Genomic DNA, 26,674 nt, shown 5'->3' on the forward strand with positions numbered 1-26,674 from the left:
GGAGCAACTCACCTATGAGGACAGGCTGAGACAGTTGGGGTGTTCAGCCTGGAGAAGAGAAGGCTCCAGGGAGACCTTAGAGCACCTTCCAGTGCCTGAAGGGGCTCCAGGAAAGCTGGGGAGGGACTTGGGACAAGGGCAGGGAGGGATGGGCCATGGTGGAATGGTTTTAAACTGAAAGAGGGAAGATTTATATTAGACATTAGGAGGAAATCCTTCACTGTGAGGGTGGTGAGACCCTGGTCCAGGTTGCCCAGAGAAGCTGTGGCTGCCCCATCCCTGGCAGTGTTGAAGGGCAGGTTGGATGGGGCTTGGAGCTACCTGGGCTGGTGGGAGGTGTCCCTGCCCATGCAGGGGGGTTGGAGCTAGATGATCTTTCAGGTCCCTTCCAACTCCAACCATTCTATGATTCGCAAACCTGCCCTGTGTGGCTGGAGATGTGTGCTGTGGGGTTTGTTGAAAAATGCTGCAGTGAAGTGGATGTCACAGAGTGAAATGACTGGTTTTAGGAGAGAGGAAAAGAAAGCAAAAAGTTGGGCTGTGTCCCACCGAGGGGACATGGAGAGCAGGAGTAGGGTGTGTGGGTACACAGCTCTGCTCCAAGCTTAGGTGCTCCCATGTGTATCAGCTCTGGTCTGGTATTTTTACTGAACTATTGGTTGATGAAGGTGGGGATCCATGTGGGTGCAGTGCCACACTGAAACACTTGGGAGATTTGGGAGATCTTTTATTCAGCCCAAGGTATGTTCCAAGCAGATGCTGGCAGACCTCCCTGGACCAAGAAGCTGAGCCTGGACATCCTGAGTGATACTCTGAAAGTCACTTCTCACAGTTCTTTGCATTTAAGTCCCAAGATGTTGTCTTTGGCAACTGAAGCTAAGGACAGGATTGATGAAAAGCCACCAGGCATGGGGCAGGGAGAGGAGAGCAGGACCGAAGTACAAATACCACATGGTGCTTCAGATGAGTATAAACTGTGGGGTCTCCCAGTCAGTTCTGGATACTTTTTTGGTGTGGTTTCTTTCTGTTTGTTTGGGGGTTTTGCTCTTTGTTTTTTTACTCAGAGGAAAACAATATTAATACTAATCCTCTGTATTCTGTTTTCTGTCTGAAGACCTGAGAAGTTAAATAGTCTTAAATAGGTCAGATGTGGGGAACTGGGCAGTATGAGCTAAAGCTGCCACCAAGGGGAAAAGATGTTTCCCATTTTTAGGAAAATGTAATATGTGAGTGATGAAAAGATCTAGAGAGATGATGGAGGAATGCACTTAAGAGAGAAGGATGAAATTATGTGCAAGAAAAATGTGGATAGTCTCATGAGAGATCTTTTTGGGAGAAGTTTTTTATTGGAGTAGCCTCTTATGAGGGAGTCCCTAGTTCTTGGAAAGGTCAAAAAAGGCTCAAGAAAGAAAATACAGGGAGCAGTGCAATGGGGGTGGGGATGGTTTTGGTCAAATTGGCAGGTCTCTAGGCCATAAATTTTAGGGAAACTTAAAATGTAAAAAAGGTCTACTTTTTTTGGGAATAGTTTCAAAGCTCTTTGTTGTTCCTTCTCTTCTACTACAGTTAAAACCATTTCTTGGGTTGGAACAGGGAGGATCTGACATCCCAAACCTTTTAAGCACCCTGTGAGGCTGAAGGGGCTTCCCTCCAAGGTTGAGAGGCAGCCTCAAAGTGAATCCTTCGTGTGATGTCTCCAGCTCAGATCACTCTTGCTTCTTGTGTCTGTGGAAAACACTTTTTCCTCTGAAAGTGCAATCCAAAAAGGCTGAATTTTCAGAGAATACTGTGAAGTTGGTCCAGATGCTTCATCTTCCTCAAAGCCATCAGTAGAATAGGGATTGTTGTTTGTCCCCAGTGGTGAAGGAACTGAGCAGTGGGGTCGGGGCTTTGGGCTCTTGGCTATGGGGACAGATGCTTCTCACTGCTCCCTCCCCCATGATCTGGTGGCTTCTACCTTTCCCAGCACTTGGTGACTTCCACTATCCTGTGTGTGCTGCTTGTGGAGGTGGTGGGAAAGTGAACACATAGAATATTCACTGTGAGTGTGGTGAGACCCTGGCCCAGGTTGCCCAGGGAAGCTGTGGCTGCCCCATCCCTGGCAGTGTTGAAGGGCAGGTTGGATGGGGCTTGGAGAAGCCTGGGCTGGTGGGAGGTGTCCCTGCCCATGCAGGGGGTTGGGACTAGATGATCTCAAAGGTCCCTTCCAACCCAAACTAGTCTGTTATTTTATGATCAGGGGTTTTGTGTCACTTGTGTGGGTTTTGAGAGATAAGGTGCAGCAGGATTTATCTGAGACTGGTCCATGGTCAGGTGGGAGTGGGACAGCCTGTTTTATGTTAGTTCTTCTGTGGCATTGCCCAAATGGAGAGATGGGAAGCACCAGCATCATGGGAAGCACCAGCTCCCAGGCCTGGGACAGGTGCTTGAAGGGAGCTTAGAGCTCCCTGCCTGTAGGTCCTGTGGAGGGGCCTGGTGCTTAGCTTGATAAAAATGGTAACAATCCTCCCTGTTCTGGGTCTAACCTGTAGATCATCCATTTCTGGCTCATGACCTTTCCCTTTTGATGGGGAAACAGCTTCTGAGAGCATTGAGAAGATTTGTGACATGGAAAGGCTGGGTCCCAGATAGTTTCTGTTTCTGAAAGCTTTCTTAAAATATCAGATGGCTGGTAGGCTTAAGCTGATGGAGGATTGCAGGAGAAAGACATAGATTTATACCTGAATCCAGTTTTTCCCTTTACTGGGATATTGGCACCACTGGTGGTGTGTCTGGCACTGGTGAGGAGCTACTCATCCTGTGCACCCCTGACACTCAACTCAGAGAAAAAGGGTAATGCCATGACAAAATCCATTACATAAATCTGCATAATCTTTGCAATATATTTGTATGGTTGTGAGGAGGTTTTTTGAGGACTTTGAGCACCGTTGGGAATGGCAGTGTGTGGTGGGGACACTCTGGGCACATCAGCAAGGCTGAATTCTTGCTTGAGGTCCCACTTGTAGAAGACAAGGAGCAAGTTGGGCTACAGCTCCTCAAGGGTTCATTGCAGACATTTCGTAAGACCCCTCTAGTTGAGGGCGTGCTTAGGCAGCCTGGTTGTATGATGCCATGGAGAATAATTAAATTAACATCAGGTTTCTCTTTTAATGAATTAATTTTTTTGTAGTAGAGGAGGTCGATGGCTGGTGCCTCACTCAGGTGAGATTTGTTGTTGTGCATTGTTTGTTTTGTGAATTCCAGACGAGATTTTTGTTTCATTTCTTTTTGGGGTTAGTTTTTGTTGTTGTTGTTTTTTGTGTTTTTTAGGTTTTTTTTGTTTTTTTTTTGGCTCGGCACAGTTCAAAGCAAGACCTTGTCCCCTCTCTGAAGTGTTTATAATCCAATTTCAGACATAAAACAGCACGGGCGTGGAGGAGGGAGGGATGCAGCAGCCAGGTTTTACATAGCCTAGGGGACCGGGGCGGTAGGTGCCGTCTGAACGCTTCAGCAGGTCGATGGCATTTGAGGATCCTCCTGGGTTTGTTGCCTGGGTGGGGATGCTCAGATGTAGCCTGGCTTGGTAAAACAAGCCACCTACAGACAAAGCCCCCCCAGAGGAGCAGGTTCAGGTCCCCGCCGTGGCACCCAGCGTGGGTGGGCGATGCCCGTGGAGGGGAACTCAAGGATTCAGCTTCTGAGACCAACCAGCTCTCCTCTGGAGGCTCAGACCTGCACTTAAGTTGAGAAACAATAAGCTCAGAAACCTGTTTTATTTTTCTCAACTATATGTAGATCTGTCTCATGAGTTGCTGTAGCCCACACAAGCAGGTTTTTCCTAAATTCCCTAAGGTTTGTGGCATTGCGTTGCGCTGCACCTGTGAATCAGTGGGACCATTTCTGGCATTGCTTGTCCTCTTTTTCTCTTTGCTAAGACTAGAAGTTGGTTGTTTCCCTGCTCCTGCAGTTAGGGAAATGTGCTTTTTTGTCCATGTTATGGTCCCAGAAAGAAGCTGGTTGCAGATGTCCATATCCCACGTCAGCACAATGGTGTTGTTAGACAAGTACAGAAGAGTCATCGGGCAGTTTTACACCTCAGCACTGATTTATTTTTATTTTTTTTTCTTGGTATTTAGAGTAAAAGTCACGGTCGTCTAGTATTTGGATTGAATTTTTCAGAAAAATGTTGCACAGATGTGCTGGAAGAGTATGAGATTTGTATCTTATTGAGCGACCTGGTCTTAGTGGCAAGTGTCCCTGCCCGTGGCAGCAGAGGTTGGATCTAGATGATCTTTAATGTCCCTTCCAACCCAAACCCATCTGGGATTCTCTGATCATTAAATGCAAGTTGATGGTTAAAGCAAACTGGTATTACAACTTGAATTAATATTTTCTGTTTGTCAGGGAGCCCGAGAAACCTTTGAGAACTACTACAGGAAGCAGAGAAGAAAACAAGCCAGATTGGTCCTGCAACCTCCTTCGAACATGGTACCTTGGATGGTCTTCTTGCAGTGCTCAAACTTGCTCTGGGGTTACCTCTGGGCTTGCTGTTGCTGGTGTGGGTGGTCTCTAATTTATTTCCAATTGCACTTGGCCACGTTTGTTTTAATCTTTGCTTACTTCTTCTTTGTTGCAGCATGAAACCTTAGATGGCTACAGGAAGTATTTTAATCAAATTGTAGGGTAGGTATTCTTTTTATATGCATCCTCACTAAATATGTGCATGCTGTGTTGTTGAGGAGCCCAAAAAGAGAGAAGAGGGAATGTTGGTCTTTTTAAGAGTCCTTTCAAAAGAGCCAAAATGAGAAGAGAAAAAAAAAATAAGGTGGTTTTAGGGTGTATTTTATAGCACCTGTGAACTTTGCTGTGTCACTAGTGCGAGCGTGGGGGAACCTGCCAGCTCTTGTACCTGTAAATGCATTTCTGGGAATTTCAGGATAAATAATCTCTGTGGACTATGTGCATCTACTTGCCCCACTAATGAGATTAATAAGCCCTCTGCCTTAATTGCTCCTTAATATTTGATAATTATTCTTTGATTATTTTCCTGGGAAAGGAGGTGATTTTCAAGCCTCTGTTCCTATGGGCTTCTTATTGCACTCAAATTTGACAAGTCTTCCAAAATCAGCCGAGCTCTAAAAGGAGCAGCCTCAGAGCACTAATGTAGAAAAAGCTGGAGTAAAACATGGACATTTCTTCAGCTAATGAGAAGAATTTCAACATTTCCTTGCGACCATGGCCCGTGTTGGACTTGCCATGTGTCCCCATGCTCTGGGGCTGCTTTTCCCCTACAAAACACAGCTGAGACTTGGCTGTTTAAAGCCTATGGTGCCATGAAAAATCCAGTTTCTTTTTAGCCAGTATGTTTGATAAGTGGAAATTGGAGTGAACTGATTGCCTTTAAACATCTGTGAGCACATCAGGTATCTGGGTGCGAGAGGGTATTTTTCCTGCAGTTAAAGTGTATTTTCCTGCAGTTAAAGTATTTTTCCCTGCAGCTAACTGATTGTAATGCAATTGCTGCTGGAGCAGAGTTTCAGCAGCAGTTCCTGTGCAAATAGTGAGGTGGAGAATTTAGAGAGGGGAAATTCTGCCTTTGTGCATACTCAGAGTTGCATTACTGTGAGCAACTGTGTTTTAGCTCACTGCTGTAATACAGTGAAACATATAAAATACTGAGGTGTTAAAAATAGGTGAATAAAGTGCTTAGTGCTGGCTGGATTTAATGCTGATATTGGAGTTTGCTCTGAAGGTTTGTGGATGTGCAAAAAGAATCACAGAATATGAGGGGTTGGAAGGGACCTCCAAAGATCATCACGTCCAACCCCCCTGCGAATGCAGGACTAAAAAAACCCAAAAAACAACTAGGGCAGGTCTCCAGAGGAGGCTCCACAACCTCTCTGGGCAGCCTGTCCCAGGGCTCTTGTCACCCTCACAGTAAAGAAATTCTTCCTCAGGTTGAGGTGGAACTTCCTGTGCTTGAGTTTGAATCCATTGCCCCTTGTCCTATCCCAGGGCACAAGTGACAAGAGCTTGTCCTGCCTTCTTGCTGCCCTCATGTATTTATAGACACAAATTAGATCCCCCCTCAGCCTTCTCCTCTCTAGACTGAAAAGCCCCAGGTCTCTCAGCCTTTCCACATCAGACAGGTGTTCCAGTCCCATAATCATCCCTGGAGCCTCCATTGGGCTCTCTCCAGTGGATCCCTGTCCCTCTTGAACTGGGGAGCCCAGAATTGGACACGACACTCCCAGTGAGGTCTCACCAGGGCTGAGTAGAGGGGGAGGAGAACCTCCCTCGACCTGCTGGACACACCCCTCCTGACGCACCCCAAGATATCATTGGCTTTCTTGGCCACAAGGGCACATTGGTGTCCCATGGAGAACTTGTTGTCCACCAGGACTCCAAGGTCCTTCTCCACAGAGCTGCTCTCTAGCAGATCCCCTCCTAGCCTGTCCTGGTGCATGTTGTTGTTGTTCCTTCCCAGGTGCAGGACTCTGCCTCCTTCCCCTCCCTGGTGGGATCCACCGCTCTCTTTTGACGTCTCGAGACCTGTGACTCGGGGTAACGGTGCCATTTTCTCCTCTCCCTTAGGTTTTTTGTAGTTGAAGATCACATCTTGCACACGACACAGGGCTTGGTAAATAGAGCCTACATTGATGAGCTGTGGGAGATGGCCTTGTCAAAAACCATCGCAGCACTCAGAACACATTCAGTAAGTAAAAGCCCCGAATCTTGCAGCTGTTGCTTGAGTATGACTTGACATGCTGGAAATACTGACCTTGACAGTGAATACTCTTTCTTTTGCCTCTATTCCAATGTCTTTTTGTTAAACAATGCCATGAAAAGACACTGCTATTTCCCCAAAAGCTATTCCAGCTTTATTTCTTTGCCTCTCGCCCTGCATTTCCCTGCTCCAAGCTCTCAGGATTTTGGAGGACTGGAATGAAGAAAATACTGGGTTGATATTTTTTGCTGTTGTTTTGCTGATCACTTTGGGAAAGCACCAGCAGAGGGAGTCGGTTTGTCCTGGAAAACTGGGGAAAAAAAGCATCAATTTGGCATGCTGAAGCAACAGCCCTGTTTGATATTCCCTTCCAGACCATGGCAGCGAATGGGCTGCTATCAAACTGCCAGTTACTTGTGTATAAAAAGATACTAAATAGACTTCTTTATTTGTCAATATTCAAAGGCATTTGGAAAAGTTGCTTATTGCTTTGGTGTTTCTCTGCTTGAGGGGAAAAAAAAACCCAAAGCCAATTGGAAAAAATATGCCATTTTCTTCCAGTTTTGCATGACCTGCTGTAATGTTGTACTGGTTCAGCTGGGAGCACTGGAGATTTCTGCAAACCCTATTGGTTAATGGGCTGAAAAAGCTGCATTTGACCATTGACCACAATTTGTCCATTTTAGCAGGGCCTGTAGCAATAGGACAAGGGCTCAAACTGGAAGGAGGGGAGATTTAAATTGGATATTGAGAAGACATTTTTTATGGTGAGGGTGGTGAAACCCTGGCCTGGGTTGCCCAAAGAGGTGGGAGATGCCCCATCCCTGGAGACCTCCACGGTAGGTTGGACGGGGCTCTGAGCAACCTGATCTAGTTGAAGATGTCCCTGCTCATGGCAGGGGGGTTGGAATAGTTGAGCTTTAAAGGCCACTTCCAACCCAAACCATTCCATGATTCCATGGTTTTAAGTTCTGGGGTCATTTTCTTCAGGAAAAACAAAATCTGAAATGACTGAAATCCCACTGCTGCTTGGGGACTGCAGTGCTGCCTGAGAGCACGAGCTCTACCTGTGCAGGTGGGGAGGCTCCATGTGATGGACCTGAAGTTCACTGGGATGAGGAACCACAAGAGGCTTCCTGAGGTTCTTTGGCTCCATCCTGCACAACCATTGTGTTGACTGGAAAGCTGCTGCCTTCCACTGAAGCTTTTGTGTTATGAAAGGGGATAAACACCCCGCTGGGATGTAAAGCTGTGTTTATTTTCTTTTTAAGTGGGGTTTTCTGCTAGGTGAAAGTGTGAGACTCAGCCAGGTACAAACGTGGTGGTTTTCAATGTTACCAACTTTGTTGCTGTGACAAGTTGTTTTAAGTGATGCCAAACTGCATGAAGTGGCTGCCAGGTGGCTTGTTTTTTGTGTTGTGTTTTTTTGTTGTGTTGTTTTTTGTTGGGTTTCTTGGTTTTTTTCCAGTAATGCAATATTACATCATTTATCAACACTGTTACTGTGGTCATCAGACATCTGAGCCTAGAGCTGCCATATAGACCAGTGCTGTCCCTCCCATGTTGCTGTTGAGACTTGATGGAGGGCCTGCACGTCACTGAGGCTTTCAGTTCTCCCCATTCAGCCAAACTGATCCCTGGATTTTCTTCCTTGCTGCAGGCAGGGACATCTTTTATCACTTCTGATAGCTTTAGGGCATTATCTATCTTTCTGACTTTTCTTTTTTGGACAGTGAGATGGAAAAAGTATCTCTTGCAGTCTCTCACATTGATTAATAGAGTCATTCTTCCTTGAGTTTCCAGTGAGCTTTAAACCTGTTTCTTTTTCCAGCTTATGAGCACTGATTCTATATTTGGTCAGAGTCTGTCTGAAACTTTACATATTGCAGCACAGGGGGATTGTCTCTGGTGTATAGAGAGCATGTGAGGCCTGTAGGTAATGTGGGGTGGCTCTGGAGGGACAATCAGTGCTGTCATGACACTGAGGAGTATCTCTAGTGTTTTAAGCAGTGTCCTGACCCTCAATAAATACTTGTGTGGTAGCTAATATTTGCCCTCTCCCTGGAAGTGTTCAAGGGCAGGTTGGATGGGGCTTGGAGCAACCTGGGCTGGTGGGAGGTGTCCCTGCCCATGCAGGGGGGTTGGAGCTAGACGATCTTCGAGGTCCCTTCCAACCCAAAGCATTCTGTGATTCTATGCAGTGTAGGCATGCAGTGTGTTTTTTCTCAGCCTGAGCCACTCAGCAGTGCAGCTTCAGGAGGGGCTCAGGGTGCCTGGCCCTGGTGCTTGGTTGCCGTCAGACACAGCACGCTCAGTGTGGAGCGAGAGGCACTGCTCTTGTCTGGGTCTGACAGCCTGCTGATGTGCTTCATCTCCTCTCGCTTCCCCAGCAGCTCCTGGGGAATCTTAGAGACACTTCAGGTATCTCTAGAGCAACCCAAATCCTTATTCATCATGGAGAGCCTCAAGAGCAGTGTCTTAGGAGGAGAGATACCCTTATCAGCCTGCCTCCCCTGGCCCTGCACAGCGTTAGGCTCTAGGATAAAAATTGCTGATCATAAGACTGCAAGGCCTGCCTGTGGATTTATCATCACCCAAGTGGAAACACAGGAGGGCTGAGGGCAAGATTTTCCCCACTTCCTGCAGCTAAACCCATTTTTTCATTTCCCCCCTTCTTTGCAGTCCTACTGCTCAGACCCAAGCCTGGTGTTAGACTTGAAGAACCTCATTGTCCTCTTTGCAGACACACTCCAGGTACGTGGCTGTTGGTGACCCCTCTTTATCTCACTCAGTGGTTGTGCTGCTCACACCTGGTGTCTGTCAGAAGGGGTCAGTGGATGATGTGGGCTTGCTGTGATGGCCCAGTTCCTTTTCTGGTGTAGCAGTGCATGAATTGTGGCATCCGATGGGCTGCTGAGTTCTCTCTCAGTGTGGAATGGCCAGTCCATGGGCATGGACCAAGCCTTGGCCACCCAGCCCAGGACCTGCCTCCTGCCCACACCCAGCCCAGGTTTTCATAGCCTTTGGTCCTGCCAGCTCAGTAAATCACCACCCCTCTGCCTGTTCACCTCTGTGGTGGTGGTAGGAGAGAATTTGTTCACATGCTTCTGATTAAATAGAGAAAATAATCTTCAGCCACCAGTTGGTGACCTTTTCTTTTCTGAAGTTGCTTTCTTCCCCCACCCCACTGCAGGGATATGGCTTCCCAGTGAACCAGCTCTTTGACATGCTGTTGGAGATCCAAGACCAGTACAGTGAAACCCTGCTGAAGAAATGGTCAGGAGTTTTCAGGTGAGAAGCTCTTTATGCAAAACCATGAGATGAACCTTATAGAGAAGTTTTGGCCCATAAATAAAATCATTGGAGAGATTGGTAGCAAGCTCGTGTTTAAATTTTAGGCAACATCAAGCTTCAGCCTGGGCTCTCCATGGACCAGGGAGAGCCAATTGAAATAGTTGTGAGGATTCTGTGTGCAGTGAGGTCTGTGCAATGTATTGATGTCGGCCAGAGGTTTTATGTCCCAGAGGGATAAGCCTGTGGTTTCATTCAGGAGCTCACACGGACAGTTGAGGGAAGGATAAAAAATCTGGTGTTGCAGCAGTGTAGCTATGTGTTCCAGGACAGGGGTGGCATATCCAGGTGCTGCTTCTGTAGGCACATCTGTGAGCAAAACAGTTGCCCTCTGGCAGGGCATGATATATTATCCAGGGTCCCTTGCTGTTCTCTGGAACCACCAGCTCATCCTGTGCTGGTCTTCCAGGGCATCTCGGGAGGGTTGAGGTGTCTCAGAGCATGGGGAAGAGGTGCTGGAGGATTCTCAATGTCCCAGTAGCTCAGCATCCATCTTCCTTGAGAAATGGAGGACTGAAGCTCACTTGGGCTTTACCTGGGGGCTGCTGCTGAAGCTCCAGTCTGGACTCAAGTCACCATTAAGCTCTGGTTGTGGCTTGATGCAGGCTGAAGGCAGGGAGCTGGGAGAGGGCAGTGGAGCTAGGGAAGGGTCTGGAGCACGAGTCTTACAAGGAGCAGCTGAGGGAATTGTTTCATCTGGAGAAAAGGAGGCTGAGGGAGACCTTCTTGCTCTCTGCAACTTCCTGAAAGGAGGCTGGAGTGAGGGTAGGTCAGTGCTCTTCTCCCAAGTAACAAGTGATAGGGCAAGAGGAAATGGCATCAGGTTGTGCTAGGGGAGATTTAGATATTGGGAACAATTTATTTACTGAAAGAGTGGTCAAACATTGGAACAGGCTGCCCAGGGCAGTGGTGAAGTCACCATCTCTGGAGCTGTTCAACAAACATGTAAATGTGGTGCTGAGGGACATGGTTTAGTGGTTGCAGTGCTGGGTGAATGGTTGGACTTGATGATCTTAAAAGTCTTTTCCAACCTTAGTGATTCTATGAGATCACTGAGCTGGGCTGCAGCAAAGATGGTTTGGCCCATGGGATTGTGGCATCTACTTCTTTCCAACCGAGCAGTAAATCTACAGAGTTGTAGTTGGTCTGTTGTCACAGAGCTGTCTTTCTAACTTTTTATTTTCTTTTCTTAGAAATATACTTGATTCAGATAACTACAGTCCCATCCCAGTGACAAATGAAGAAGTTTATAAGAAAATAGTTGGACAGTTTCCATTCCAGGACACAGAACTTGAAAAGGTAATCCTGAAATGGGGAAAATGGCACGACATGCCTGCTGGGGGGAGAAAACCCCACACCCTCCTTAGCAGCATTGAGAACTGCACATGAAAGCATTAAAAAAACCCAAGCCCCAAACCAAATAAACATCAGCATCAAAACAAACAAAAATACAAGGGAAAAGAACAAACAGGCTTTCCATATGATGCTTTTCTCCTGGTGTGGATGAGGAAAGGGCTTCTAGCAATATTTCATCAATTTTGCTTTCAGATCACAGTGTGCTGTCACAGCTGGATGGTTCTTACAGTAGACAAGAGCCTAGAAATACCTACTTCCCCTGGTATTTTATTCCCATTTTATGAACTGTGTTACTGACTTTTACTTGTTTTAATGTTATACTTAAAAAAAAAAAAAGCTCAACAACGTGGTGTGTCTGGGCTTTTGGAGAAGTGTGTGCTTGCAGAACCAAGTGTAGCCAAATTTGACCTACCTAGTGTCCCTTAAAAGCCTCCTTGGCCTTCTACTCCACATCTGGCAGCCAGTGAGCTCCAAGTCTGGTGAACCTAATGAGAACTGGGAGGGTTTTTGAGTCCAAGTCAAGTGTTTAGATTTCAGAAAATCTGTGTCCTTCCCCAAAAAAATTATATCATGGGGTCCAGCTTCTTACTGTTACTCTCTGCACCTCTCAGCCCCATGAGTGCTGTGGGTGAAAGCTGGTTGGAAGAATTACTTGTAGGACATCTGTTTCCTCTTGGCTTTTAGTGGTAGAAGCAAGTGCTCACCTTGGGCAGCAACTATGGGAGGTGACTGAGCAAAACACCTTGTGCGTTGTGGGAGATAAAAGTTCAGGAGTCCTCCGGGGGGGGTTTCATATGAATTAGGGGTTTGGGAAAGGAGCTGAGGGTCCTGTTGTGCTGCCTGTTCCCTCCTAGCTACAAGTTTCCTTCCAGCCCCTTTCAGACTCCAAACCTCTTATGCCATTTGTAAGTGATTATCTGGTCTTACACTTGGCTGAAATGTTTATATGATATACAATAAATGCTGGCTTGTTGTTTCATTGCTGGACTATTGCTAAATACTAGAATTAATTTGACTGCTTGGAAAGCACTCGTCACTCTGGTCACTGTCTGCTCTTTGACTTGAGTTCTCTCCTGTATTTTACAGCAACCGTTTCCAAAGAAGTTCCCCTTCTCTGAGTTTGTGCCTAAAGTTTACAATCAGATTAAGGAATTCATCTACGCCTGCTTGAAGTTTTCAGAAGACCTTCATCTGAGGTAGGGGATGAGTGTGCTCGTGGTTGTAATACAGATCTTGTGTCTGCAGTGAAAGATCTCAACAGAATTAAAATAGTAATTCTTATCGTAGGACTACAGACTGGTTTGGGTTGGAAGGGACCTTAAAAATCATCCAGTCCCACCCCTGCACAGGCAGGGACACCTCCCACCAGCCCAGGTTGCTCCAAGCCCCATCCAACCTGCCCTTCAACACTTCCAGGGATGGGGCAGCCACAGCTTCTCTGGGCAACCTGGGCCAGGGTCTCACCACCCTCACAGCAAAGAATTTCTTCCTGATGTCTCACCTGAGTCTCCCCACTTCCAGCTTAAAACCCTTCCCCCTCATCTTGTCATTCCCTGCCCTTGTCCCAAGTCCCTCCCCAGCTTTCCTGCAGCCCCTTCAGGCACTGGAAGGTGCTCTAAGGTCTCCCTGGAGTCTTCTCTTCTCCAGGCTGAACACCCCAGCTCTCCCAGCCTGTCTCCAGAGCAGAGCTGCTCCAGTCCTCTGATCATCTTCATGGCTTGCTCTAGACTCCCTCCAACAGCTCCATGTCCTTGCTGTGCTGGGGGCTCTAGAACTGGTCACTGTACACCCACTTCAGGGGGGTCTCACCAGAGCAGAGCAGAGGGGGACAATCCCCTCCCCAGACCTGCTGGTCACACTGCTGGTGATCCAGCCCAGGACAGTATTGGCTCTCTGGGCTGCAGGCACTCATTGGTGGTTCATGTTCTGACATTCAAGGTCAGGCTTCATGGGGCTCTGGGCAATCTGTTCTAGTGTGAGATGTCCCTGCTTATTGTAGGGGGGTTGGACTAGATGATCATCAGAATTCCCTTCCAACCCAAGGCATTCTATGATTCTGCTTACATTCTCTTCCTCAACCCTGCTCAACTGCTTGAATATACCCTCTCCAGCTTGGAGGTGACTGCCAGTCTCCTTGGAGTGGTGGCATCCTTCATGTAGAAAGGACTGGCTAAGTCCTTCAAAAATAGCTGCTTCATGTAGGGAAGGATCACCTAGGGGCATGTAGCTGTATAAAAAGTGAGGAGGCTGTTCCTTCTTAGATGGTTCTCAGTCAGTCATGCTAAATAGATGAATATAGTTCTCTCGAGGAAGACAACGATGCCCACTTGTCACTGTGTCACTGGCTGGTGCAACATCTAAAGCTGCCCCCCCTGCACTGTCCCTCAAGGAGCAAGAAAACTCCTGGAAGTTTTGATTTGCCCAGTGGGTTAATGAGTTCCAGATGCTGCTTTAGGGGTTTTGTTTTTCTTATTTCCCCTGGGAGTTTATATACAAATAATCTGATTTTTTTTTAAAGCCTCCAAAATATTCCATGTGTTTACCCTCTGTTCTCCATCCCAAGGTGGTTTGATGCTGGTTTTACCTGTATGTGTGTGAGATTGGAAGATAAAAATATTAGCCAGAAACTGCAAGTGGATGCTCTTGTTTTGCACCAGTGTCATGTCTTTGGCTTTGTCAAGGTGTATAAATAAGTAATGAGAATTTTGTCTAAAAGGAGGGATGTTTTTTCTCTTCTGTTCTAGTGAGAGGTTGGACTGTGGTGGGGGGGGTGGTTCACCTCCCTTGGCAGCTTTATGTCCTGGCCATGGACACTGGGCATTGCCCCAGTGCTGATGTGAAGCTGAGGCAGTGGTTTGGGGACTTGTCAGATGTTTCAGTTCCTACCTGAAGCTCTTTGGGGTTTTGATTTCCTTTGTGAGCGGGATGGTAATTTTGGGGAGCTACTTTCTCTCCATTGTCTGCTAGAGGATGCAGCAGCTCGTTGGTTGATGTGGAAGCACAAGACCTTTCTCACCCTGCCTTTAATCTCAACCTTTCACTGGTGGCAGGTTGTTCTCTTTGGTGGCTCCCAGGGCTCTTAACCCGTGGGTCACCATGAAACATCTCGGTTTCTAAAGCCGCCGGAATGGTCCGATTTCACACGGATGCTGGTTTCACCATAACCCTCTCTTGGCACTTCCCTCCCGAGTTTTCTGCTCTTCTCCATTACAGAGATGATTGGGTTTGTCAGGGAAGGGAAGAAAAGTGTCCCCTTGGGTGCCTCCTCAGGGATCCCCCCGGACACGTTATTAAAATTCCTTTCGACATTGGATTTTCCAGCCCTTTTTGAGGAGCAGTGTTGGGCTGGGGGGGAGGGAGCCCAGCTCTTGGCTTTCCTAGCCAAACATTTGGAATATTTCTCTGAAAACCCCTGTTGACACTTTCTTCATTTCACCCTGACAGCTTGAATTAGGTTTTATTAGGAAGCTTGGCTGCGAAGCCGGCAGCAAGTTTTCTTTCTCTTCTCTTTCTCTTTCTTCTTTGGTTGTCACTTACCTTGCACCCTGGAGTGATTGGGGTCAGCCTGTCAGTCACAGGAGGCCTGAAGGTCATGACTACTGCTATGGGATATGGGACATCAGCTGTCATGAACCCAGACAGGTCACTTAAATACTCCACGGTCTTTTCCTGAGGAACTGAGCCTGTGGCAGAAAATGTACTTTGTATTTTTTATATATTTATTTACTTATTTATTTATTATTATTTTTTAACTTGTATTTGTTGGACAGGAGCCTTCTCCTTTATGTCGATGCATTTGTGAAAGTTGTTCTGCTTTTCAACTGTCTAAAGAAAGCTTGGAGCTTGAGATGTGCCTTTACAGGGGCTGAGCTTTTGGGTTGCAGTTTGGCTCTATTCGTTTGATGAGGAGAAAGAAAACCTGCTCTATGTTTTCAGCAGTTCTGCCTTTGCTAAAAAGTGTGTATTTGAGCTCATCACGGAGAGGTCTTTAAAATCGTCCACTCACTGAAAGGCTTCTGCCTGCTCCAGTGGAATTTCCCATTTGAAAGATAGGGAATATCTTTGGAAAACAGTGGGTGGAAGGACGAGATGTCAGCTCTGATCTACCAGGGCTTTAATTGTTTGGGTTTGGGTTGTTTTTTAAAAAAACAAAGCACCAATCCTAGAAGCACCTGGGGTACAATTTTTCAAGTGCTGAAAATAGTAGAAGTGCATAAAGTAATTAAAATAAAATAAAAGAAAAATTAAAAAAAAAATCAGAGGCATGAATAACTACATCAGGTTGAACCTCTGGAAACCCACTTCAGGAGAGAGGAGACAAACGTGGTTCCTTTGACAGCTCACGTTGTTACTTCTGTGTTTCTGCTGGTCTGTGGTTGTAGAGCAAGCCTGGCAATGAAGTTGGTAGATCAAACTGACACGAGAGATACGTAGCAAGGAGACCACATAAAAAGCCTGTTCATGTGGAGATTCTGTTCTCTTCTTGCTTGTTGAGAATGGAGATCGGACCTTTCTGCTGAGCCAAGACCCAACCTCTGCTTCACAGTCAGGAGTCAGCATCATACAAGTGATTGGTACCATTACTCTTTGCTAACTGGCCCTGCTGGTCTGGGCACTGGATCTGGGCTGTTGGTGTGAGCTCCTACTTGGTTCATCATTTCAGCTGGGACAGTCCTGGACAAGGACAAGGCAGCATCTGCTGCCCATTGCTCCTCTGGCCACCCTCACCTACCTCTTCTGTTTGACTAAGGAAGATCTGGGAGATCACAGTCCAGCACGTGGTCAAGTCCTGCTCTTTTTTGCCAAGGAATACTCCCTTTTTTTTTTTCCCTTTCTTAGTATGTGGACCTCATTGCAGATGTCACAGATCCTACTGCTCTGGTGGAACCCAGCCACAGGGGTTACCCAGCTGCTTGACCACCATGTAACTGAAGTTATTACCTGATTTTTTTCTATCTTATTGCAGCCAACAAACAAAATTAGAGTAGGAAACCTTTGAAAAAGGTGCTTGTTATGCAGAGGAAGCTTGGTTAGAGGTGTTTTGAAGATATAAAAACAGTTCTCTGGGCTGTATAACACCAACTCTCCCAGCCTGTCTCCAGAGTGGAGCTGCTCCAGCCCTCAGATCACCTTCGTGGCCTCCTCTGGATTCTCTCCAACAGCTCCAGGTCCTTCTTGTTTTGGGCACCCCAGAGCTGGACCCAGCCCTGCAAGGGGGTCTCACCAGAGCAGAGCAGAGGGGAAGAATCCCCTCCCTGGACCTGCTGGCACCACTAAGCAGGAGGAAAATAAATTCCTAGGGATCAGCAGTGATGATCTAGAAGAGACCCACACTAAGTCTTTGGCATATGGCGTGGAATTTAAATTCTCAGGAGCTGGGTCCTGAGCTGCTGGCCCTGCTCTGCATGTGTCCAACTGGGAAGGGGACAGTTGACAACCCTGGGCAGGCGTGTAGCTCCACAAAGCAGAGTTGTAAAGACCAGGGAAAAGGAAATATTAGAGGCACCCGTCAGGGAGCGCAGCGTGGGGAGTTGTGCAGCTGGGCTTGTCCTTGGGAAAGCTGCAGGGAGATGTGGCTTTCTCTGTCTCACAGGAATCTCAGCATGACTTGTTCAGAGAGGCAAACGGGGAGCAGTATTTGCCACTGGTCCTGGAATTTTGGGGGGTTTCAGTCCAGTTCTGGTGCAGCAGCACAAGGAAGGTCCTGAATTACTGGAAAAATTGACTGATGGAGGTGCTGGGGGAGGCTGAGCAGGGTCAGGGGGTGCTGCTGTGACCACAAGTTGCTGTTGGAGATGACTCAGCCTTGCTGATGGACTAGGGCTGAGCTCAGTGCATCTGCTCTAGTGTTAAATAGGCATAGAAATTTGGGAGGTGTGAGCTGGACAATGACTGGCAGTGCCCCTTCTGCACCACCAGGCACCCTGAGAGCAGCATCCCAACCACTCCCCCTTGCACGCCAGCCCTGGGGTAGCTGCAAGGTTTGCTTTTTGTTTCTCATGTCAATCCCTGCTTTGTAATCTGGCCCATTTGTCAGGTAAAACAGGAGAAGGAGCAAAAGGTCACAGGCTTGATTTACCAGGAGCCATGAAGTTATGAATACTTCACAGCTTTCCAGTTGGACCTTCTCTTTGCCCTCAGCTGCCTGTCACTGCACTGCCAGAGATAAAGCCCCGTGGTGTCAGGGCTAATGCAGGGCCAACGACAGATCAAAGGAGCCTGTGTTGGGGTGGGTTTCCAAAAACCTCCTTCAGAAAGCAGAGGTTGCACGTTGCTGGTGCTGGAGGGGCAGCAGCACTTCAGCAGAAAAGCCAAACACCCAAACCTCAGCAGTGCTGCAGTTGGAGTCATTAAATTATTTTGGTTGGAAAAGACCTTTAAGACCACAAAGTCCAACTTCTACCCCAGGACTACCAAGGCCACCACTGCCCCATGTCCCTCAGCACCACATCTACGTGGCTTTGAAATCCCTCCAGGGACAGGGACTCCAACCCTGCCCTGGGCAGCCTGGGCCAGGGCCTGACAACCCTTTGGGGAGTAAATTGTTCCTTGCAATCTTGCAGTCATCTGGCAAAGGGCATGAACATGTTGCAAGAGCATCCAGTCTGATTTAGTTAAAGAAAATAACATTTAAAGGTTAAGGGGGTATTTTGGGGGATTGATTTGGTTTTTACCTCATTGTGAGTCTTTGAACCCTTTCCCCTTGTGTACTGAGCATGCAAAACCCCAGCATTGTGTTCAGGATGGTGGCTTGGCTGCATGGGCAGCTCTTACCCGTGCTGGATCAGCCCCTCTAAGAGGAGAAGTTTATCACTTACGAATCCCCCTTCCCTGCCAACAAAAAGGCCTAAATTTTTGGTATTTTGGTACAAGTTAGTATGTCAGTACCTGTAAGTCGTGCACGGAGAGTCATGCATAAGGCAGAAGAAGACTGGGAAGGGAGACTGGGTGATGAGGGCTCTAGGTGATTTTCTTTTCATAGAGCATTTTGCAAACCTCTCTTTCAATTCTGCTTTTCAGCTCCACTGAAGTTGATGATATGATTAGAAAATCGACAAACCTGCTACTGACCCGAACGCTGAGCAACTGTTTACAGAACGTCATCAAGAGGAAAAACGTCGGGCTGACAGAGGTGGGATGTGGCTTCGAGGGCACCCAGTTCCAGGGCAGGGTGACAGAAGGGGGTTTGGTCCCTTGGAGCCCCTTACAGCACCTTTAGAGTTGGTTTTGGAGGATTGTTATAAAATATTGGGTTGGAAAACAGTAATGGAACCCTGCAGTGTTGCTGCATGAAGCGAGAAACGATGTATTGTGGGAAAGAGGAAGCTTTGTTGGTGTTCCCTCTCTTTGGAATTTGCAGAGCATTATATCTCTGTATCCTTATATATCTAATGGGAATACCCTGTGGAAGGGAGTTTTGGAGAATTTCGGGCATTTAAAGCTGTATGTATTTACACCTGCTGCTTCCTGAGCCCTTTATCTGCAAGTCTGGAATCTCTTTGCTCCCTGGGGGCAAATTCCTCTCCCCTCCTGCTCCTCCCAGGGCTCCCTGCACAAAGAGGAATGTAAAGCTATCCCTGCACTATCCATCCCCCAAAGGATGTATTTCTTTTTGCTGCTGTTTTGAAAAGTGTGATGGAGTGTAGGAAGGACAGACCAAGTGTGACAGTCCCCTCAGCTGCCTCTGCCCAGTTTAGATGGTGTAGATGTCCCTTGGCATCTTCCACGTTGTGCTGAGGTGATGCTTTTCTTTGGGCTGAGAGCAGCTTCCTAACGTTCTTTGGAGCTGAAGAGGATTTTTTGCAAGAAAAGTCTACATAGCACAACTTGAATTTAAAATGAAGGTGTAGGATGTGCAGAGTCTGGTGTTCATCTCTGCATCTCTTCTCGTCTTTTCACCCCCTTGTTCCTTGGTACGTACCAAGGTACAACTACCTCTCTTCTGGGGTTATCTCTACCATCCGTTTTTTTCTAATTTGGTTGAATAAAAACTGTCAGAAGTGACTGCAGAAGATATTTAAGCACCTTGCATAACTATCACTTCCTAAATTTAATTTTTGCACATAGCAACACCATCCATTTCTGGGCTCTCCAGGCCCACAGAAACAAGCCCATCTACAAACGTTCCTGCTCTGTTACTCTCTTTATTTTTCATTGCTGTTTTTTGGGACTATCTCTGAGCAGTTGAAGTTTGCTACCATGTCTGATCCAAATGTTCCTGTGTTTTGAATAACCCTGAAAACCCTCAGCAAAAGAGAGGGAAAAGATGCCGCTATGTTTTTCATTTGAATATCCCGAAGAGAAGGTCTTAACCTAACAAGAAGGTCTTATTGGCATTAACAAGAGGTGGGCACTATAATCTTTGTATCATTACTTCAGTGTTTCTATGTCTGCAACCCTCACACCAGTGATTAATTAGTCTCATTCAGAGGATTTCTGAATGTTTCACAAGAATTTCTTTGGAGGAGGTAATTGCAAACTGCCACACCCTGCTTCAGCAGTTCAATTCTATCTATTCAGAGCATTTCGATGCCTTCTGTGTCTGTAAGATCATTGTTTTGGCATGAAACATTCAAGGTTGGGTTGGATGGGACTCTGAGCAACCTGGTCAGGTTCAAGATGTCCCTGCTCATTGCAGGGGGTTGGACTAGGTGACCTTTAGACGTCCCTTCCAACCCAAAATATGATATGGTTTTATGACATCTGAGCTAGATGTGATTCATAGAATCCCATATTGGTTTGGGTTGGAAGGCACCTTTGAGATCATCTAGTCCCACCCCCTGCATGGGCAGGGACACCTCCCACCAGCCCAGGTTGCTCCAAGCCCCATCCAACCTGCCCTTCAACACTGCCAGGGATGGGGCAGCCACAGCTTCCCTGGGCAACCTGGGCCAGGGTTTCACCACCCTCACAGTGAAGAATTTCTTCCTCAGATCTCATTTCAATCTCCCCACTTCCAGCTTAAAACCCTTCCCCCTCATCTTGTCATTCCCTGCCCTTGTCTAAAATCCCTCCCCAGCTTTCCTGGATCCCCTTCAGGCACTGGAAGGTGCTCTAAGGTTTCCCCAGGGCCTTGTCTTCTCCAGGCTGAACAACACTAACTCTCTAAGCCTGATTCCAGAGGAGAAGTTTGATTATATCTTACGTCTGCTGGGAAGAAAAGTTATCTGCCAGAGAAATTAATGATGCTTTCAAGTCAATTCCTAAAGTGGGAGCCTGGATTGATTTGCTCTGGATTGTAAATGTTTGTGTTGGTTGACTTCAGCAGAGGCTTTTACTCTGCAGTTGCCTTCAGTGTCCCAGAATAGTGCCATGGGAAGGCAGCATTAAGCAAATTGCAGATAATGGTGGGTATGATAACCAAGAAGATACCAGGGTGAGATCTGCTCTTCACCCATACCACCCTCAGAAAAGTGAAACCTTGTGCTTTCTTTGTTAAATGCCTTTGTGTGATGTCGTTCGGTGTCACTCAAGACACGGGTTATTTAGGGTTCATTAGCAGACAGAACACTTGTGATGTGACATGGCATTTTTTTGTAAGCCTCTTGTGTTTGAACTGTGGTGGAATGAGCCCTGACTGACAGCTGAATGTAGGAAAGTCATGAAAAAAAAATAAGCTTTTGTGGTATTAGTGGCTGTCATGGGAAATGCTTTCCCCCAAAAAATTATCTTTTATTTAAGTTTCTGATGTTGTTAAAGGAGGAGAGCCTTTGAGCATGTAGCAAAGCTTAGTGTGTTTGCACAGCATCAGCTTTTCATGCCAGAAGTTCTTATAAATTGGCATCTTCTAAGCTGGCACGTCCCTGCCTTCAGGAGCATGATGGCTGAACCCCCTTGTTGTCTTTGCAGCTCGTACAGATTATTATAAATACGACCCACTTGGAGAAATCCTGCAAATTCCTAGAGGAATTCATCACCAATATCACCAATGTGCTTCCAGAAACTGTCCACACTACGAAACTCTACGGGACCACAACCTTCAAGGTGAGGAGGCTGGTAGATCCATCTCTGGGGACTTGCTGTTGCTGGTTGGCTGGAGAGCATCTGCTCTCCAAGTGTGTGTGTGGATGTAGGGAACTAAGCTGAGCTGAAAGGTCACTTTGTCATAACATGGGAAACTTGAGCCATCAGACCAGCTTTTGGGTTTGCTCCTCAGACCATTACTTAGGTCAAGTCCATGAGCCTTTATAGCCCTAATTTACAGGCTGTGACTGCAGCACTTACTAGCTAAAGGATTAAGCAGCTTTTAAACAAAAGCCTGATTTCTTTTTTTTTCTTAAATGACTTTTCATTTTGCTCTTTGAGCACCATACAGTGTTACACACATCTGGCCATGAAGGCAACCTCTCCTCTTTCACCCAAGAGGAGAATAGACTTTCAGAACTTACATTTCTCTATCTTTCAACTCCTTTTTAGCATTATTGCCTAAAAATCAGGGCTGGCAGAAGCTGGTAGAATTCCCAGTCTTTAAATCATAACCCAGGAGTGTCCACCCAGATGCTTTACATTAAATCTTAAGGCAATAATTAGTTCAACTGTGGAGTGTCCAAGTTGTGTCCTGTGGCTGGAGAGCAGGAGATGGGAACAGCCCTAAGGACTCCAGGGATGGTGGGGAATTGGTTAGCTGGGGTTTACCCTTGGGGTAACTCAGCAGGAGACTATATTCCCAGGGAGGTCAATTAATTGTCCCCTCTGGCATCACCTGCATATTTGTAGATGGTCTAGAACCTGGTCTCGTGGAAAGGGATTGGATTTTTACAGATCCCTTCCAAGCCAAACCAGCCTGTAATTCTGTATTTGGCCTAAGGATGAGTTTTCCTGCCCTTACTCTGGCAGGGAGGTGCCTCTGTCGCCCACACAGTTTGGTGGGTCTTAACTTGTTTCCATATGGGATAGTCTCTCTCTCACTTCCATCCCACACTAGATTTGTCCTCCTAGTCCCCGGGTTGCATCAGAGACAGACACCAGCTTGATCATGCCCACCACTCACCTGGTGGCTCATGTCCCAGCAGTCTGAGCTACCCTGAGGTTCTAGTAGTCACAGAGTTGTCTACGGGCACTTTGCCTTCTGCTACATTTAGGGCTGAAGTTTGGGTCGATCTCACGTCCTGTTACTTGTGTAGCCTTGTGGAATGGAGACTCCATCCCATGTAAAGTGGTCTTGCTTCCCAGGACGCCCGCCATGCTGCTGAGGAGGAGATTTACACTAATCTGAACCAGAAGATAGACCAGTTCTTGCAGCTGGCAGACTACGACTGGATGGCCATGGAGCCAGGCAGCAAGGCCAGCGACTACCTGCTAGATCTCATTGGCTTTCTACGTAGCACCTTTGCTGTGTTCACCCACCTCCCGGTAAGCCACCTCCACCCATTGGCCTTCTTCTTTGGTCTGGGGAGCACATCTGATGGTGCTGTTGAACCTAGTGGTTGCTGAAGGTTTATGGAATGGGATAGAAGTGGGGCCTTGGACTGTCAAGTGTTACGACATAATGAATCTATTAATAAAGCAGGCTAGTTGATGTATTGCCAGAAGTTGGGCTTCAGGCAGAGTCTCCCTGAGCATTTCCAAGTCTACTTAGATGTGAACGAGGGAAATATCATAGTCCACCATGTAGAAGTAGGTTCAGAATTCACTAACCACTGATATCTTAGCTACGTTAACTTTCAGCTTAATGGACCTCCAAGATTTTTCAAGAGATCTCAGTAGAAGGGTGTCTGTTACTTGAAAGGCAGATACATTTCCAGATGTTTGTCACATCACTGGATGCCTTACATCAAAACATGGCTCTGTTGGAAAGCAGCATCTTTATTTTCTCTGCTGTCTAAAATCTGCCTCTGTTTATGCTGTTACTGCAACCAAAAATGTAATTTAGGTTGTTTTTTGCCATTGGCCATGTAGTGTCCTGCTGAACAGGGAAAATAAAATGATCAGGAAGCTTCATTTTTTTTTCTCAAACAGCCTTTTTTTTTTTCCTTTCCTTTAAATAAGCTCTCTTCTGAGCTGCATGGATGTACAGCTAAGAGTATCTTCAATCAGCAGGTATTTGGAAATAGCAAATCCACTGAACACTGTATTTGTCCTAAAAGCAATTTCAGATCTTTCTTTCTTTCTGGACTGTTGTTTATTTGTGGTTAGTGGGGGCCAGGGTTGCAGTGCACTGGCACACACTGGGCATCTTTCATGAGCTTGGGTATAAAAAGGGAGAAAAGATGAATCCTACACAGTAGCAGTTTTCTACACTACATCCTGCTTTATGTCTCTGTGGTTGCTCTGCTGGAAGGGTGTTCAGGTCCTCCAGAGATGTTTGAGGAGGTGTTAAAGCTCCAAAATTGTGCAGCCTTCTGCTTGGCTCATGTCTTTGAGCTTCTCTTACCACGCCAGGAAGATTTGGTGGTGAGGTGGAGATAAGGAGTAATCTGCTGTGGATGGAGAAGCGACCAAGAGAGATGTAAGTGGTTTCTGGGTTCCCTGTACCTGGAGGTGCTGTGGAAGAAAAAGTGCTTTCTTGACTCTGTTAACACTGGGACAAAGTCCTAAATAAAGTGTTGCCTCTGTGAAGGGAGGTCAGAAGGGCTTTTGCCCATCTTGTTCAGGCCAAAAGGTCCCCTCTGCTGGCAGTGTGGCTGGTGGCTGTGTGAGCAGGCATGGGGCAGGTGCTCTCTGGAGCCTGGAGGTGCTTGGAGGTGGCTGAATTCCTCAACTTCTGGATTTCTCCTTAAAAAAAGGAGATGTGGCTCCACAGGGGGGTGGGTTATCACCTGGAGACCCCTTCCAGAACTTACGAAAGCAAGTAATAGAATTTGACAGGGAGATTGGTCTCTGCACCAGAGCGTGAAGCATGGCTAGCAGGAGAGATGAAGATGGGGGGAGATGCCCACAGTGATTTATGAGATTGACCTGGAGTGATTTATCTTCCTTAAATATTAATGTTTCCTTTCTGAGTGAGTCAAAATTGTTTTGGAGACGGGGAGGGCAGCTAATTGGTCTAAGACAGATTGAAGCAGCCTTTTCTCTTCCAGAGCTGGATTAGAAAGGACCCAGCTGAGAAGAAGGCTGTCTGCAGTTTGCTGTGGTGGAGGTGCCAGCTAATGCACTGGTGCTGTTCAACCAGCACAGACTTGGCACTTTTACAGCCCTGATCCTCCCCACAGCCCTGTGAGATGGGGCAAGTCCATCTAGATGCTTCAATCTGGTTTGTGAAGCTGTCAGTCTGGTTTAAAGGTTTGTAGGAGATGTAAGTCTGGGATTCTTGTCTAAGTCTTGGAGTCTCTTCCTTTAGAGGAGTGCTGTGAAGATGCTGTTGGTGGATGTTGTGGATGGGTCCCTGTGTACCTTTGCAGGCAACAGTGGGTGAGAGCAAGTCAGAAAAAACCAGGTTACATCAAAAAGGCACCCAGCTTACTTGGGGTCTGTGCTGGTTTGTTCTTATGGGGCTAAAGGACCCTTTTTGCAGTGGCTTATTTAGAAAAACATAACAATTTGTGCACTTTGCTAAATGAGATGTTGGAGCCAAGGAGTGTAGAAGCCCACATCTGGCTAAAGCAATGCAGAAAAAATGGTGGAGATGTTTGTGAAAGCACCAAAAATGTGGGATGAGCTTGAATTGTGAAAGGAAAGAGCGAGAGGGGTGTGAGGGGAAAAGAAACTATTTGAAGAAAGGTGAGTTATAAGTCAAAGAGGATACTGCAGGATTGCTGGTGGCAAGGCAGAGCTGTTCCTATACTGCTGGGCCAAATCCAGCCTAAGTGGTTAGCACCAGAGCATGAGGATCTAAGAGGAGCTGTTGCCCTGCTTGGAATGAGTTTTCATCCTGCTCCCACTATAAAATACAGGATTTCCACACTACCAGTAGCTCACGAAGAAAAGTAGGTGGATTTTGCACCATCCTTGAATGAGGCATCCTTGGAGCATCTTCTCATTCCTAGAAGCTGACTCTGGCAGCACAATCCCTTCCTGCTCTCCTGTCCTTTCCATGTTGGGACATGCTGTGTTTTCCAGAGCTGATTATTGGGAACCTTCATGTTGAATTTACACACTATAAAAAAAAAACCAAAACAACACAAGTGAAAAGCATTCTCCTGGTGTTAGAACTTGCAGCAGGTTTTTAGAAGAAAAGAGTGGCAGTCTCAGGAGATGACTAAGTGGCAGGAGCTGAGCTACTCACCTGCCTTTTGTCACGATAGTAATTACCCCAAGAAAAACCTTCACCTGCTAATCAAAGAAACTCAGCCTGGGCATGTCAGTGGTTACCGTGCTAAAATTACACCAACAAAAAGCACTGGCCTGTAATAGAATGGAGCCAGAAGTCCTGAGCCTGCAAAAATGCAGGCGGCTCCTTAACTTGATGGGTGTGAGTAATCCCATTGTCTCGGACTGGGCTGCTGGTCTGCAGGAAACTTCCCTGGGGTCAAGGCTCCAGCTCCCTGCAAGGCACATCTAATGGCCTTGAAGGGTCCAGTTGACTCAAGGCAACGTTTCAGAGAGGGGGTGATGGAGAGCAGAGATGCTGAGTGAGCTAAAAGGTGACTCCGAGCCAAGATTTGGGCTTTTGTGTTTTTCTTTTCGGATACATGAGGCTGAATTGTTCCTGTATTTGTTGTGAATCTCAGATGGACTGAAGTTGGAAGGAACTGCTGGAGGTCACAGGATCATGGCATGGTTTGGGTTGGAAGGGGCCTTTAAAGGCCATCTAGTCCAACTCTCCTGCTGGGAGCAGGGACATCTTCAACTAGATCAGGTCGTTTAGAGCCCTGTCCAACCTGAGCATGAATATTTCCAGGGATGGGGCATCTCCCACCTCTCTGGGTGAGCCAGTCATCAGGTCCAACCAGCAGGAAAAATATCCTAGTTCATAGCTAGTCCTGGCTCATGGAGTGGGATGAAGAGTCTCTGCTTTCTCTAGCATTCCAGCAGGAATTGCAATCCAACCCCCTGCTGTGTGCAGGGACATCTTCAACTAGATCAGGTTGTTCAGAGCCCTGTCCAACCTGAGCTTGAATATTTCCAGGGATGGAGCATCTACCACCTCAGGATTTTTGCAGTTGCGATGCCTGTTGGTTTTTTTTTTTTCCTGTAGAGCATCAGAGTAGGCATTGTGGGAGTTGGTAGAAACCACTTGATTTTAGGAATCCCTGGAATCGATTTGCTTTTTCCAGCTTTGCTTCGGGAGGCTGCACGGGGCATGTTGGTGGGCACAGCGTGTGCCGGGGGGAGGGAGGAAAAGTTCATGGGGAAGTGAAGAGGGTTTTGGTGCATACCACT

General features: G+C 46.9%; 1 protein-coding gene across 4 annotated transcripts in view; it reads left to right on the forward strand.

The window, feature by feature from the left end:
* The window catches only part of EXOC6B (exocyst complex component 6B), a 332,586-nt gene that overhangs the window by 197,352 nt on the left and 108,560 nt on the right, over positions 1 to 26,674 (forward strand). For 3 of the 4 annotated variants that reach the window (XM_051617327.1, XM_051617328.1, XM_051617329.1), the window contains exons 9-18: positions 4,384 to 4,467; positions 4,616 to 4,662; positions 6,574 to 6,694; positions 9,389 to 9,460; positions 9,900 to 9,997; positions 11,251 to 11,356; positions 12,500 to 12,609; positions 18,434 to 18,545; positions 21,263 to 21,397; positions 22,586 to 22,765. In XM_051617327.1, coding sequence (XP_051473287.1) covers positions 4,384 to 4,467; positions 4,616 to 4,662; positions 6,574 to 6,694; positions 9,389 to 9,460; positions 9,900 to 9,997; positions 11,251 to 11,356; positions 12,500 to 12,609; positions 18,434 to 18,545; positions 21,263 to 21,397; positions 22,586 to 22,765 — 1,065 coding nt within the window. The remainder of the gene's footprint in view (positions 1 to 4,383; positions 4,468 to 4,615; positions 4,663 to 6,573; positions 6,695 to 9,388; positions 9,461 to 9,899; positions 9,998 to 11,250; positions 11,357 to 12,499; positions 12,610 to 18,433; positions 18,546 to 21,262; positions 21,398 to 22,585; positions 22,766 to 26,674) is intronic. The other variant, XM_051617330.1, reaches the window with a different exon arrangement.

Source organism: Apus apus, chromosome 4 (assembly GCF_020740795.1).
Source record: "Apus apus isolate bApuApu2 chromosome 4, bApuApu2.pri.cur, whole genome shotgun sequence".
Lineage (NCBI taxonomy): Eukaryota > Metazoa > Chordata > Aves > Apodiformes > Apodidae > Apus > Apus apus.